This window comes from Schistocerca gregaria, chromosome 6, assembly GCF_023897955.1.
Source record: "Schistocerca gregaria isolate iqSchGreg1 chromosome 6, iqSchGreg1.2, whole genome shotgun sequence".
NCBI lineage: Eukaryota > Metazoa > Arthropoda > Insecta > Orthoptera > Acrididae > Schistocerca > Schistocerca gregaria.
In genome coordinates this window covers 382,364,057-382,380,697 of record NC_064925.1, presented here as the reverse complement: position 1 = coordinate 382,380,697, position 16,641 = coordinate 382,364,057, and the positions used below count along the sequence as shown (strand labels likewise).

The 16,641-nt window shown below is 40.6% G+C and overlaps 1 protein-coding gene across 4 annotated transcripts in view; it reads right to left on the bottom strand.

Annotated features, from left to right (window-relative positions):
• Positions 1-16,641, bottom strand: part of LOC126278092 (lysosomal-trafficking regulator) — a 543,055-nt gene that overhangs the window by 189,907 nt on the left and 336,507 nt on the right. For all 4 annotated transcript variants that reach the window (XM_049977936.1, XM_049977935.1, XM_049977937.1 and 1 more), the window contains exons 35-36: positions 5,107-5,334; positions 2,947-3,103 (exon numbers count right to left, since the gene is read on the bottom strand). In XM_049977936.1, the coding sequence (XP_049833893.1) occupies positions 2,947-3,103; positions 5,107-5,334 (385 nt within the window). The remainder of the gene's footprint in view (positions 1-2,946; positions 3,104-5,106; positions 5,335-16,641) is intronic.

The window sequence follows — 16,641 nt, the reverse complement described above, 5'->3', positions numbered from 1 at the left end:
AAGGGCATTCTGTCAAGAAATAGCGAACTGTCAAAGGTTGGGGCAATGAGCACATAGTGCAGGGGGAGTACCACATAACAAATGGTAATGGATAAAAAGACAGTGCCCAATACACAACCTAGCTAAAATGATCTCCTCACGGTGAGGGGGCACAGAGGAGATTATCCAAGCCAATGGGAAAGGCTTAATTCCCCAGAGCTTGTTCCCATGAAGGGAGGACCAGTGATGATGCCAGAGTGACGCAACCTCCTGACAGACAGCAACAGAGAGACCATCAGAGGAAATGGAAGAACTAGTGGGCCGAGGTACAAGGACTGCAGTCTTGGCAGTGGCCTCGTTTCCCATAAGACCGACATGACTAGCATCCCACATAAACAATACAGTGGCTCCATCAAGAGTGACCAAATGACAGCTCTCCTGGATGTGTTGCACTAAGGGACGTATGGTGTACAGCACACTGATGCTGTGAAGGGCATTGAGAGAGTCCGAGAACAAGATGCAAGTGAAAAGCCTTTGTCGCCAGGTGTACTGCATGGTCTGATACAGGCCCAAGAGCTCTAATGTAAATACTGAGCAGTGATCCGGAAGCCAGAGCCAGAAAATGTCAATGCCAATGATGAAGTCACACCCAACACCATGGTCAGTCTGAGAGGCATCAGTATACACAAAGGTACTATCGCAAAGTTCCATCAGAAGGTCGTGAAACTAATAGAGCAAAGCTGGAATAGTGTCCTTAGGAAGCAAATGAAGGCCAAGGTGAAAGCAGGTCACTGCACAAATCCAAGGACGCAAAGGGTTTACACCCATCAGGAAAGAAGCGTGAAGTCAAGCTGATTGAAAAAGAGCAGAAAGCGAGCTCCACGAGGTAACAGAGGAGAGCTCCACAGTGGAGGTCAAAGGAGTCATTGAAGAAGGAGGTGCAGGATGGGTGGCCAGGCATGGCACACAAACAGCATGCTTATCTTCTGAGCAGAAAGTCACAGTCATATGACAGAGGTAGTTTGGCAACTTCGGCATACAGACTCACAAACGGGCTAGTGTAAAAGGCACTACTGGCCAAACAGATGTCATGATGGAGGGTAGTATTGAGGTGGTGTAAGACAGATGGACATGCAGATGTATAAACAAAACACCCATAATCTAGTTTCGAACAGACAAGGGATTGGTATAAATAGAGGAAGGTGGTCAGATCCACTCCCCAGTAAGTATCGCTGAGGACACGTAAGACACTGAGGGACCACATACAGCTGGCGGCCAGGTAAGACCTGTGGGAGGACCAAGAAAGTTTCTTATTGAGCATGAGCCCCAAGAATTTCATAATTTCAATGAATGGAAGTGCAACAGGCCCAAGATGTAATGGTGGTGGAAGAAACCAATTGTGCCACTACCAGAAAACCATACAAATGGTTGAAGATGCCACTCAAGAAGACAAGCCTGTGGAGAACTGCAATAGATCACAAAATTGTCAACGAAAAGGGAGCCCGAGATGCCAGGTGGGAGACAGGCCATTACAGAGTTAATGGCAACAGCAAAGAGGACAGCACTCAGGACGGAACCCAGAGGCACGCCGCTTTCCTGGATAAAGGCACTACTCATTGGTACCTTGAAAACTCGGTCTTATAAAAAATTCCTGAAGAAAATGGGGCATGCGGCCTCAAGAGCCCAATGTGTAGAGCGTATGGAGAATGTCAGTCCTCCTCCAGTGGATGTAGGCTTTACCTAAATCAAAAACCACAGCCACATTCTGGTATTTTCACAGAAAATCATTCATGTCATGAGTTGACAAGGTGACAAGATGGTCGACTGCAGAACAGTGTGCTCAAAATCCACACTGTGCAGTGGTTAGCAAAGTGCGAGACTCAAGACATCACACCAGCCGTCCATGAATCATATGTTCCACCACCTTGCAAACATAGCTGGTGAGAGCGATGGGGCAATAACTAGAAGAGAGGTGTTTGTCCTTGCCAGGCTTAGGTATGGGTATGACAGTGGCTTCATGCAAGCATTGGGAAAATGTACATTCTGCCCAGATGCGAAGGAGAAAGTGCTTTCCTGCAAAAGAAAGGTTCTGCAACATCTGAATATGAACATCATCCGGCCCTGGGGTGGAGGATTGGGATGATGTGAGAGCATGATCTAGCTCCCTCATACTAAAGACAGCATTGCAGAATTCATGATTCCGAGAAGAGAAGGGTATCGTCCGATCCTTCTCCACTTGTTTCTGATGCAGGAAAGCAAGGTAATAGTGGGTGGAGCTTGAAACCTCCACAAAATAGCAGCCAAAGGTGTTGGAAATAGCATAGGGTCCACTATGACTCATCTGTCAGGCCAGAAATTGGGGAATGGACCTTGATACCAGACAGAATACCTCTGTGGGAAGGATAGTGTCTAGAATATTCCTCATTTCGATGAGGGGTAATCTAAACCCTGGCAGAGAATGTGATTCAGCTGCTCCAGTCCCGAGTAGTACTGAGGCATGAGGAGAGGGCCCCTTCATTCATGGCTGGACAGTGGAAATGTGAGAGATTGTAGGTGACTGGAGGGACAAGGCAAGGGAGATCTGTTTCTCCACTAGGTTGGGAAGGTAATTTCAGTCTGCGAAGGTGTCAGTGAGAGACTTGGTATATCTGGAGAGGGACTGTTCATCACTATAGATGCGACAGCCACAGGTGGCTAGGCTGCACAGAAGGGGCTTCTTGGTATGGAATGAATGGCAGCTGTCGAAGTGGAGGTATCTAACAAATCACATTGAAACCTGAATCACGTGGTCTTTCATCCGGCTGGTTGTTACGTGGACAGTCGAACCAGTGTAGAAGAGAGTCAAGACCATCATTTTTGCGAATTGTGTTGTAAATGATCATGTAAGAATTCAAATCACATTATAACACAAGAATTCGTGGGATTCTAGCAGGCATGTAGTAACATGACAGCAGACACTGCACGAACCTGACTGGAACAGGGTCCCCACCGGCTGTGCAAGGTTCAGCTTCTCCAGCAGCACGTTGACAACAGACTCAAGCACAGAGAATTGTGCGTCCCGGCAGCGCCTGCTACCCAGGTGCTCCCACAGGTAGCCCAGTTGGTGCAGCACATCCGACAGCACCTGCAACACCCACACTGTGCAACTGCCCTACTGCCTTCGCCTACATCTCCATTCACATACAACTTCACATACACAATGGAATATGAGGCTGGCACATTGTCTGAAATTGTACAGAAGGGTCCAGAAAAATGTAGACACTCTTTGATAATCAATATTAACGAAATAAAATGATATACTATTACTATTCTCGCACAGGGGGAAGGTTATTTTACGTATTCAAAGTCACCCCCATTAGCAGCCACACAACATCAATGCTGCTGAACTGTTGACCAAACTATGTCTGTCAGTTGTAGGGAATTTATTTTGGAAAAAGGATTTGTAAAGGATCAGGGAAATATTATTTAAAAGAGGTAAATTATTTTTTAAAAATTATTCTGGAATGCATTATCAAACGAAGGTTTTTCAGCTATCCGAAGAGTCACTGTAGCTAATGAATAAAATGCTGCGCAATAATATTTCGTTAACAATACATAGATACACAAATTAAAAATGTTCTTGTGTCCCTTCTTGAAATAATTTTCTTTTTATACCTCTTCGATGCTGCAGTGACATGTCTGTGTTTCCCTCCGTTATTGCTGGTGTCCTTTACGTAATACATTCACAATGTTACTCACACTTGGTGGGCATACACATGTTCCTAGTCTCTTTGAAATCCCAACACAGACAGACAGAGAGTTACTAATTAATTCGTGCATGCTGGATTGTTCATTAATAATCATCTCTGGCCTCGCTATCTTTCATTGCTTTCACAGGTGGTATCCCAATCTAGCGGTCAGAGGGTACACCTGTTAATCAACTTAAAAATTACCGCCATACAGTGTTGCTGGTGTGATACTTGCACAGGGTGCCTCAATGGTTTCTCATAACTCCTTCAGTGTAGCTACCTTCTGTTGATAAACTTCATTTTTCAAGGTCCCCCACAGGTAGAAGTCCAGAAGTGTAAGGTCTGGAGACCATGGAGGTGGTGAGGCACTGCACTATCTTGTTATAAGTAAAATCTTTCATTTCCTAACATCTATCAGATGGCAGGTAAAATTGATGTTTGTGGCATGTGGAGATACACCTCACCATTACAGTACCTTCAAAGACGCGTGGGTCAATAAAACTGAGTGATGACAGACCACACCACACATTAACACCTGGCAGGTTAACATGTTTGTCCATGCGAATGTGTGGATTTTCAGGAGCCCAATACACACAGTTATGGCACTTTACAGTATGATTCAGTTTGAATTGCACCTCATAATACCACATTAGCATCCCTGCAAACAGTTCATCCTCACAAAGCATGCTTTCACACCACTTGCAGTACTACATCCTTCAAATATGCGTCATCCTCATTCATAGCATGCAGCAATCTTGGAACGTATACACTCGACTTTGCAGCATCCAGAACTTGTCATACACTTGATTGGTTCACCCTGCTTTCACATGCATCCTGCTTCATAGGTTTCTGATGTGACCTGAACAGTATGTATAAAAATGGGCTTTTCGCACAAGAAACTTTTTTCCCTAAATTACTTACAAACTCTTTTGCTTATTCCCTTATGGTGTATCATGATCTGAAAGGCTTCCCTTTTCATCCCGTCCAGTAAGTCTCCCCTGACCAAGCGTTCTTGTAGACTTTTCTGAAATCTTCCCATTTCCTAAACTTCACAAGTCCTTTTCCTTGACCACTCTTCCTTCACCTTCAAACCTTCTGCCAGAAGAAGGAACCAAGGCTCTGAAAACTTTTGCAGGTTTCCTTACCCTCTATATGTGTGTGTTCCCAGCCGCCATTTGGTGAGTACGTTTTTTTTCTCTATCCAATTAGACTTTATTTTCAAAAATTGATTATTTTTGTTGATATGTGAGCTGATTGAGATTCACAAAATCCCTCATTAATTGCTATAATGAGCTCATTTTTTACACATTACATGAGCACAAAATATTTTCATTCATTCACCTCAATTTACAATGATTTTCTTTGGCCAGTACTACAAATCATAAACATAAAAAAATACCTGAGCAGAGTTTTGATGACCTGGAAGCAGAATGGATCGAGTGACAATGGAACCCAATATCAGATGGATGTCTCCAACAAGCACTTCTGGATTCGGTGAACCAAATGCTGGCCTTTCAGAAGGTGGTGTAGACTGTAATTTTGGAGGTGGTATAGCCTGCAGACAACGACACAGGCACTCCACGACACCCAAGTCCTGGAGGAGTCGTGCTGTTGACACCTGCATGACCTGTAAACAGTGTTGCTTTGTAAGCATCAATTAAACACTTTTTTGCATAATTTATGAAAACTTTTCATGAAATAATTTTTTGGGTAATGTTCTATGCTGTTATATAGTAGTAGTTCAAGTCAAAAAGTACAATAATCAACACGCGCACTACAGAAAATAATTTCAAAATATGCAGTAAATTGTTCAAAAGACTAAACAGGCACATTTTGTCAAATGATATTGTGGAAACTGCACAGTGTTGGTATGAGGCAGCCATGGAGGTAAGCCACTAATGCTATCCCTCCACACTATTGGACATGATTATGACAAACAGTTGCTGAGCCGTTTCCACATTACCCTTTAATGCAATGCCAGAGACAGGCACTCAGAATATCGTCACACAAATTCCTGTCTCTAGCACCAATTTTGGTTATAAGGCTCACCCAGTCTCTAGCTGGCAAACTGAAGCCTACCTCTAGTACAATAGCACGGTGAAGAAATGTACTCACTATTTTTGCAAGTTCTCTTTGATTTGCTCTATCATTGCAGCTTCTGCCACAGGCAGTCTATAAAAGCAACCTATTACCATGTTTCACTCAACTTTGATGCTTAACTTCACTCTAGTTAGTTCACACATTCAGAACGAGTAAAAACCTTATCAGATATTATCGAATTCTTTACAGCAATGAATATGCTGCCACAACTACCATATGATCCATCATTGAAAACTATATATTCCAATCTGAATTTAGGAGGAGATTAGCATTTAGTATACCATTGATAATGAGGTCATTACAGACACATCAAAAACTCAGATTAGGAAAGGTTGAGGAAGGAAACTGGAAGTGCCCATTCAGAGGAACAACTCATACATTTGCCTCAAGTGATTTAGGGAAATCACAGAAAACCTAAATCAGAACGACCAGATTTGAACCGTTGCCCTTCCAAATGTGAGTCCAGTGTGCTAACCACTGTACCATCTCACTCAGTAAATCTGAATTTAGGATTTAGTTGCTATTCAGTTCTGGTGTCAACCAATTTTACGTTAATAAATGAAAAGCACCAGTTTGCTTTTGTTCTACAATATTACTTTTATTGTTAACCAGTTTTTGGCCTACAAGGCCATCTTCAGACATTCAGAGATTCTGTTAATATGACAACTTTACGTTCCTAATGCTGTTGTTATTGTTGTTGTTGTTGTCATTGTCTTCAGCCCAGAAAATGGTTTGATGCAGCTCTCCATTCTTCTCTATCCTGTGCAAGCTTCTTCATCTCCAAATAACTACTGCAACCTACATCCTTCTGAATCTGCTTGCTGTATTCATCTCTTGGCCTCCCTCCACAATTTTTACCCTCCACACTTCCCTCCATTACTAAATTGGTGATCCCTTCATGCCTCAGAATATGTCCTACCAACCAATCCCTTCTTCTAGTCAAGTTGTGTCACAAATTCCTCATCTCTCCAATTTTTTTTCAGTACCTGCTCACTAGTTAGGTGATCTAATCTTCAGCATTCTTCTGTAGCACCACATTTCAAAAGCTTCTATTCTCTTCTTGTCCAAACTAGTTATCGTCCATGTTTCACTTACATACATGGCTAACTCCATACAAAAACTTTCAGAAACAACTTACTGACACTTAAATCTATACTCGATATTAACAAATTTCTCTTCTTCAGAAACGTTTTGCTTGCCATAGCCAGTCTCTACATTTAATATCCCGTCTACTTCAACCATCATAAGTAATTTGCTCCCCAAATAGCAAAACTCATATACTACTTCAAATGTCCCATTTTAATATTGTTGATTTTCATATTATATCCTCCTTTCAAAAATCAACAATAGTAAAATAGTAAGAAAATCAACAATATTATATCCTCCTTTTCCCCCAATGAACCATGGACCTTGCCATTGGTGGGGAGGCTTGCGTGCCTCAGCGATACAGATGGCTGTACCGTAGGTGCAACCACAACGGAGGGGTATCTGTTGAGAGGCCAGACAAACATGTGGTTCCTGAAGAGGGGCAGCAGCCTTTTCAGTAGTTGCAGGGGCAACAATCTGGATGATTGACTGATCTGGCCTTGCAACATTAACCAAAACGGCCTTGCTGTGCTGGTACTGCGAACGGCTGAAAGCAGGGGGAAACTACAGCCGTAATTTTTCCCGAGGACATGCAGCTTTACTGTATGATTAAATGATGATGGCGTCCTCTTGGGTAAAATATTCCGGAGGTAAAATAGTCCCCCATTCAGATCTCCGGGTGGGGACTACTCAGGAGGACGTCGTTATCAGGAGAAAGAAAACTGGCATTCTACGGATCAGAGTGTGGAATGTCAGATCCCTTAATCAGGCAGGTAGGTTAGAAAATTTAAAAAGGAAAATGGATAGGTTACAGTTAGATATAGTGGCAATTAGTGAAGTTCGATGGCAGGAGGAACAAGACTTTTGGTCAGGTGAATACAGGGTTATAAATACAAAATCAAATAGGGGTAATGCAGGAGTAGGTTTAATAATGAATAAAAAAATAGGAGTGTGGGTAAGCTACTACAAACAGCATAGTGAACGCATTATATTGTGGCCAAGATAGACACAAAGCCCATGCCTACTACAGTACTACAAGTTTATATGCCAACTACCTCTGCAGATGATGAAGAAATTGATGAAATGTATGATGAGATAAAAGAAATTATTCAGGTAGTGAAGGGAGACGAAAATTTAATAGTAATGGGTGACTGGAATTTGTCAGTAGGAAAAGGGAGAGAAGGAAACATAGTAGGTGATTATGGATTGGGGCTAAGAAATGAAAGAGGAAGCCGTCTGGTAGAATTTTGCACAGAGCATAACTTAATCATAGCTAACACTTGGTTCAAGAATCATAAAAGAAGGTTGTATACATGGAAGAATCCTGGAGATACTAAAAGGTATCAGATAGATTATATAATGGTAAGACAGAGATTCAGGAATCAGGTTTTAATTTCCAGGGGCAGATGTGGACTCTGACCACAATCTAATGGTTAAGACCTGTAGGTTAAAACTGAAGAAACTGCAAAAAGGTGGGAATTTAAGGACATGGGATCTGGATAAGCTGAAAGAACCAGAGGTTGTACAGAGTTTCAAGGAGAGCATAAGGGAACAATTGACAGGAATGGGGGAAAGAAACACAGTAGAAGAAGAATGGGTAGCTCTGAGGGATGAAGTAGTGAAGGCAACAGAGGATAAAGTAGGTAAAAAGACGAGGGCAAGTAGAAATCCTTGGGTAACAGATGAAATATTGAATTTAATTGATGATAGGAGAAAATATAAAAATGCAGTAAATGAAGCAGGCAAAAAGGAATACAAACGTCTCAAAAATGAGATCAACAGGAAGTGCAAAATGGCTAAGCAGGGATGGCTAGAGGACAAATGTAAGGATGTAGAAGTTTATCTCACTAGGGATAAGATAGATACTGCCTACAGGAAAATTAAAGAGACCTTTGGAGAGAAGAGAACCACGTGTATGAATATCAAGAGCTCAGATGGCAACCCAGTTCTAAGCAAAGAAGGGAAAGCAGAAAGGTGGAAGGAGTATATAGAAGGTTTGTACAAGGGCGATGTACTTGAGGACAATATTATGGAAATGGAAGAGGATGTAGATGAAGATGAAATGGGAGATAAGATACTGCGTGAAGAGTTTGACAGAGCACTGAAAGACCTGAGTCGAAACAAGGCGCCCGGAGTAGACAACATTCCATTAGAACTACTGACGGCCTTGGCAGAGCCAGTCATGACAAAACTCTACCAGCTGGTGAGCAAGATGTATGAGACAGGCGAAATACCCTCAGACTTCAAGAAGAATATAATAATTCCAATCCCAAAGAAAGCAGATGCTGACAGATGTGAAAATTACCGAACTATCAGTTTAATAAGGCACAGATGCAAAATACTAACGCGAATTCTTTACAGACGAATGGAGAAACTGGTAGATGCGGACCTCAGGGAGGATCAGTTTGGATTCCGTAGAAATGTTGGAACACGTGAGGTAGATACTGACCTTACGACCTATCTTAGAAGAAAGTTTAAGAGAAGGGAAACCTACGTTTCTAGCATTTGTAGACTTAGAGAAAGCTTTTGACAATGTTGACTGGAATACTCTCTTTCCAATTCTTAAGTTGGCAGGGGTAAAATACAGGGAGCGAAAGGCTATTTACAATTTGTACAGAAACCAGATGGCAGTAATAAGAGTCGAGGGGCATGAAAGGGAAGCAGTGGTTGGGAAAGGAGTGAGACAGGGTTGTCGTCTCTCCCCGATGATATTCAGTCTGTATATTGAGCAAGCAGTAAAGGAAACAAAAGAAAAATTTGGAGTAGGTATTAAAATTCATGGAGAAGAAGTAAAAACTTTGAGGTTCGCCAATGACATTGTAATTTTGACAGAGACGGCAAAGGACTTGGAAGAGCAGTTGAACGGAATGGATACTGTCTTGAAAGGAGTATATAGGATGAAGATCAACAAAAGCAAAACGAGGATAATGGAATGTAGTCAAATTAAATCGGGTGATGCTGAGGGAATTAGATTAGGAAATGAGGCACTTAAAGTAGTAAAGGAGTTTGCTATTTAGGAAGTAAAATAACTGATGATGGTTGAAGTAGAGAGGATATAAAATGTAGACTGGCAATGGCCAGGAAAGCGTTTCTGAAGAAGAGAAATTTGTTAACATCGAGTCTAGATTTAAGTGTCAGGAAGTCGTTTCTGAAAGTATTTGTTTGGAGTGTAGCCATGTATGGAAGTGAAACATGGACGATAACTAGTTTGGACAAGAAGAGAATAGAAGCTTTCGAAATGTGGTGCTACAGAAGAATGCTGAAGATAAGGTGGATAGATCACGTAATTAATGAGGAGGTATTGAATAGGATTGGGGAGAAGAGAAGTTTGTGGCACAACTTGACTAGAAGAAGGGATCGGTTAGTAGGACATGTTTTGAGGCATCAAGGGATCACAAATTTAGCATTGGAGGGCAGCTTGGAGGGTAAAAATCGTAGAGGGAGACCAAGAGATGAATACACTAAGCAGATTCAGAAGGATGTAGGTTGCAGTAGGTACTGGGAGATGAAGAAGCTTGCACAGGATAGAGTAGCATGGAGAGCTGCATCAAACCAGTCTCAGGACTGAAGACAACAACAACAACAACAACAACAACAACAACAATATCCTCCTTTCAAGATACTGCCCATTCCGTTTAGCTGCTTGTACAAGTCCTTTGCTCTGTCCGACAAAATTACAATTTCGTCGACAAACCTCAAAGTTTTTATTTCTTCTCTGTGGATTTTAATTCCTGCTCCAAATTTTTCTCTTGTTTCCTTTACTTTTCACCCAGTATTAAGATTGAATAACACTGCAGATAGGCTACAGCCCTCTCTCACTCCCTTCTCAACAACTGTTTCCCTTTCACGCCCCTCGACTCTTGTAACTGCCATCTGGTTTATGTACAAATTGTAAATAGCCTTTTGCTCCCTGCTGTCAAAGATGAAAGTATTCTTTGACAACACCATGTACAAAAGCATCTGTGAAGTGTTTATAAATGTGGGCGCAAATGTACATCTTGAATGAAGTGACATGTACTATAACGACAGAGAAAAGAACGTTTGCTGGTACTAAAACACAAAAATGCTTCCTTTAGATTATGTGGTAAGTTTACACCATTCATTTTCCACTATTTTATACATATTTTCTATGTTCGACTTACAAAATTCAGAACCTAACATTAAACCTTTTTGTGACAGGAATATGCATTTCACCTCATTCAAGAGAGGAAATGGAAACATGTATTAAGACAAATTACACCAGATGATGGACCCACAGGGTCAGAAATGCATCACGTAGTTAATAAAACATGAAAAAGTTGTGACTGAAGGCACTGTTTAATTCGTACCTCCAATGTTTTGAATACAGTTTTAAGTTGCAAAATATATATTTTAAAAAAATCTATCAGTAAACCACAGGAAAATATACCACACATTAAGTTGGTAATGGTGTGGAAAGTTTATTTCTAAAATGTGGTGTTGAATAGATAACATTTTAGTAATTACAGTGATGAAGTCTGAAAGATCAACCTACGTGCATTTTTTTTCCTCAAATGAGTATTTTATTTACAGCCTAAATCGTTCTTAAATCCTGAACCATACCCCTGCCGCCAGAGGTGTACTCCTGGCTCCCATTCGTTGTGTGAGGGGTGTATCTCACTTCTTACACCAAGCCCTGCTATAGTTGCTCAACAAAAGGTACTTGTTCAGATACAGTTTGTGAAATTTAATAACTGCTTTTAATAAAACTGTATAAAGGTTCACTAAATGAAAGGTAATTATCAACTGAATTAGTTTTATTAGAGTGTGTGGTGACTGTTCTTTTGCACATGTCTGAAAGAACAGATATCACACATTCATATAATTGAGTCACCTTGATGAGCTACGAGTTGCCACCTTGAGTGTGAATGCACCATCAGGTTTGACCTCCTGTGGGAATCTCAAAATAGTGAGCATGGATGACATGGATGGGGACTGCAGATAGGTGGTGCTAGGTGGGAGTGCGAGACAGCCGAGGGGCATACTGAGATAGTTCGACTAATTGTGATAAACACTGTCTGGATGGTACAGTGTTTGATGCAACTGCCTAGTAAGCAGGAGATCCCAGGTTCAAATCACTGTCTGGCACACATTTTCACTCAGCACATCAGACTCAGCATTACATCCCAATGCAACTGACATCAAGAGTTTCTACACTTTTCTTTCCTTTCTCCCCCCTCCACTTTCAATTTACATAATTGAATTAGCTTGATAAGAAAATGATTGAAATGAAATGGATGGTGCCCATTAAAAATGTACAAGCACAGAAGAGACTCACACTATGAATTCCCACAACTGAATCACCATGCAGTAAAGTTTAATATGTCAGGAAACGTGCAGGATCTCTACCTTTAATTCATGTGACAGACCGATAAACAGAAAGTCCTGATGGGCCTTATATTAACCAAAGTAAATGTAAATAAATGCTGCTACACAAGTACAAGTCCTACAACCATAAAACCAAGTTCAAGTTCCAAAGTATTGAGGATATTTCAGTTCTAAATCACTATCAAACTGCCCAATGGTTGTTCAAAGTCATGGTCTAAAACTCTCTCGAGATTTTCTATCATCAAAACTAGCCGTCAATTCAGCAAAAGTTGGAAACACACAAAAATATTTCTTTCACCTGAAATTGTACAGCCTCATACCATGCATCACTTACAAGTCTCAGCCAATGACTATCAGTGACACAACTCCCATACATAATCGTTTGATGACCCACCAACTTGTACTGACCAATTGTGACTATTTTCCACAGTTTACATGTGCTCGTTGTCCACAAGTTTTCTCCCTTGTTTCACAAATAAGTAATTTTAGGACAACATTTAAATGTACTTTAGACACTAAACCTATAAGTGACATATATTTTTTAAAAAAATGGTACAAATGGCTCTGAGAACTATGGGACTTAACATCTATGGTCATCAGTCCCCTAGAACTTAGAACTACTTAAACCTAACTAACCTAAGGACATCACACAACACCCAGTCATCACAAGGCAGAGAAAATCCCTGACTCCACTGGGAATCAAACCCGGGCGTGGGATGCGAGAACGCTACCGCCCAACCACGAGCTGCGGACTCATACATCAAAATATTGATATTTTGACTCTGTTCACTTTCTGATCTTTCAAATATACTTACAATACAAGATACTTAAGGAAGTGTAAGAGTTATATCTTGAGACATCAAAAGACACAAAAATATAAATAACATATCAAATGAAATTACTACAACATATATGGCCACCTTAACTTGGGTACGCTCTGAGCTGCTCTGCTCACACCATCGCATTTTTGTGGCCATTTTGGCTCCGTTAATCAATTCCATATTTTGTGATGAAACCCTTACAATGTAAGTATGTCATTTCTACAAGCCACTATACCAACTATCTGCTACAAATCACCATTTATGACTATTTCATAGCTGTACACATTTCTGCACAACAATTCTCTAGGCTTTTTTGCACAAAATTGTGAAACGTATTCCAGTTTCCAAATGTTGGGTCGTACAGACAAATTTGATAATGCAATGAATTCATCTCTTTGATATTAAGAGTTTCCTGTATGTAGTTTTAATGTAGGTCACTGGGATCATGAAGATCATGTAGATCAATGTACTCTGTAATTCGCTCACAGCTGCTAATGAGAAGTCCTTGTGAGGTAGCCAGGTGCTAATCTGGCCCTTCTCCCAGTAGCTGGACTTTCAGAGACCTTGTGCAGTTGAGTAAACATGCACAAACTCTTCATCTCTTCACAAATGCCCACAGCCTTCACCTCATTCCAACTGACCCAACCAGCAGCTTACCACATGACGTCTCATTACATGCATATCAAGCAGCGACTGAGAAGTGTCCAAATGGGTGTCAACTCACATGGGATGGGAAAGGAAGAAGCAGTCCAGTAAATGTCAGTGCACTCCTTGTAGAATCTACACCTCCTCTGATTTTGTTTGGTTGGTGCTATCAAAAACGATCATCACATACCTACTGGTGTACTCAGAAACTGTTCTGCTGTTGAATTTAATCAAACATAAGAAATGAAAATTTGTAAAGAACCAAATCTCGTTTGTTTGCCTCAGAAAGTAAGGTCTTCTTAACTTGACTTAAATGCCTCTCATACTTGCACTAGTCCTTCAGAGCTACAAATGAACAATACAGATCATATGCTGAACGTAAAATTTGTCATCAAACACAATCTAATAAAAAAAATCAAAGAAAAATCACATATATGATCCAAACTGCAGCTTACAGACTGACGCACATACATTCTGACAAATACACACGCATTTTGAGTTGGGAGCTGGTTCATCAAGTAACAGAGAAACAGTAAGGCCTGAAGAAAACATGACTTTACAAAAAAATTGGCGACAAACCTTAAGTTGAGATACTAGTTACAGAACAAATACAAAAACCTGGGAAGTTACATTTACTTGAAAGGACGACTAAAATAGAAATGAATGAAATGGAAACAGAATAGCAGACCTACAACTACATGTGTAATCCACAAGCTGCCATTTGGTTCATGGGGGAGGGTTCCTTGCACCACTATGAATCATTCACTTTCTTATTTCACTCGCAAATGAAGTGAGGGGAAAATGACTATATATGGCTCTGTTTGAACCTTATTTTACTTGTCTTCCTGGTTCTTATGTGAGATGCATGTTGATGGAATTAGAATCATTCTGCAGTCAGTCACAAATGCAACTTCCCTTAACACTCTCAAATGTGTTTCACGAAAAGAAAGTCACCTTCCCTCCAGGGATTCCCATTTGAGTTCATAAATGACTTACATACTACCTGCATGTTGTTCAAACCTACGAGTAAAAAAATCTAGCAATATACTTCTTACTTGGAACTTCCTGCCAGATTAAAACTGTGTCCTGGACTGAGACTCGAACTTGGCACTTGGGACTTTTGCATTTCGCAGACAAGTGCTCTACTGACTGAGATACCCAAGAACTACTTACATCCCTTCATCATTGCTTTACTTCTGCTAGTACCTCAATTCCTACCTTACAAACTTCACAGACATTCTCCTGCAAAACTTGCAAGACTAACGCTCCTAGATTAGCTGATTTGGTAGAGTACTTGCACATGAAATGTGAAAGTCCTCAGTTCGAGTGTTGGTCCAGCACACAGTTTTAATCTGCCAGGAAGTTTCATATCAGTGCACACACTGCTGCAGAGTGGAAATTTCATTCTCCTTCTTCACTGCTTCATTGTCTTATTTTAATCTGACTTGTTGGGGATTCCAAACAACTGAACAGTGCTGAATGTGTCACACAAGAGTTCTATACATGGTCTCCTTTTGTAGATGAGCTACACTTCCCTAGAATTTTCCAAATAAACTGAAGTCAACCATTCAGTGTCAGTACACTGTCAAGCAGCACACCTCTAGTACTTTTTTCAAACAACATAGGACTGACACTGTCAGATAATCAGCTTCCACTTTTTGTTTTCCCAGCTGATGAAATTTCCTTGGGATGGTGGTGTCGATGAAAAATCCATGCCGTTATACTCCAGTGCTGATTGCATGTGATCTAGCAGCATCTAAAACTGTATGATGCACTTTTTTTACATGTATAAATATATGCACATAATCTAAAGCACCACCCACATACTAAGAAGTTTCACCACATGGTAGTAGGCATACAGTATTGCCATCTTTGAACAAATACTTCCATATGGTGAAACTTCTGAGTGTGTAAGTGGTGCTCTAGATTAGTTGCATATTTATATACACATAAAAAATGGCATCATACAGTTTCTGATGCTGCTAGATCACAAGCAGTCTGCACTGTAACATAGCAGCACGGATTTTTCATCGGCACCACCACTCCAAGGAAATTTCATCAGTTGGGAAAACAAAAAGTGAAAGCTGACATAAAATTTATCTTAACATGAACTAGCCATCTGAAGATGAACCTGTCGGTTCGAAACCAGTAACAGTGCAGTTTACTTAAATAAATAGCTTTGTAAAAAGTGCCTGCTTGCTTTTATCTTCTATATAAGAGTCAACTTATATTTTGTTCACAGTCACAAACTCAGAATGTCGGTTTTCGACAAAATAGCACCCTTGTCTGATGAACACTTGCTGTCCAGGACTACAAACTGGGTTTTATTACTTAAGAAGTCTTTGAGTCACTCACATATCTGAGGACCTATCCATATGCTGGGATCTTCATTACAAGTCTGCAATAGGTACTGTGTCAAAGACTTTCTGGAAATCTGTGAAAATGGATTCTGCCTAGTGCCTTTTATCTGCAGTTTGCAGAACACCACACAAGGCAAGGGCAAGTAAAGTTTCACACAAGTGATGCTTCTCAAACGTCTTGTATATGTGAGTCAGCTGTATTTTTATTCAATTACTTGGGATTTTGCACTGGATGAGAGATTCGTGAAAAGTGCAAGCTAAGTAAAGGGCCAATGCTGATGAGTAGTCTGTGTAAATCCAAAACAGTGCCACAGGTACCTATTACGATGTCATCCATACAGAAGTCTGTGCGATTGTAAAACAAGACAATGTTTGTACTATTGCCCTGCATGAACAATTTCTTAAACATAAAATTTAAAACTTTGTCTTTCCTTTCACTATCTTCTGATGCCATGCCAGGTTGGTCAAAATTGCGATGAGAAAGAGGCCTTCAAACTGCTCAGAGATTTTACACTAGACCAGAAGTTACTCATCTGCTGAGCTAAATCTTTAGCTAAGGTATGGTGGTCAAAGTTA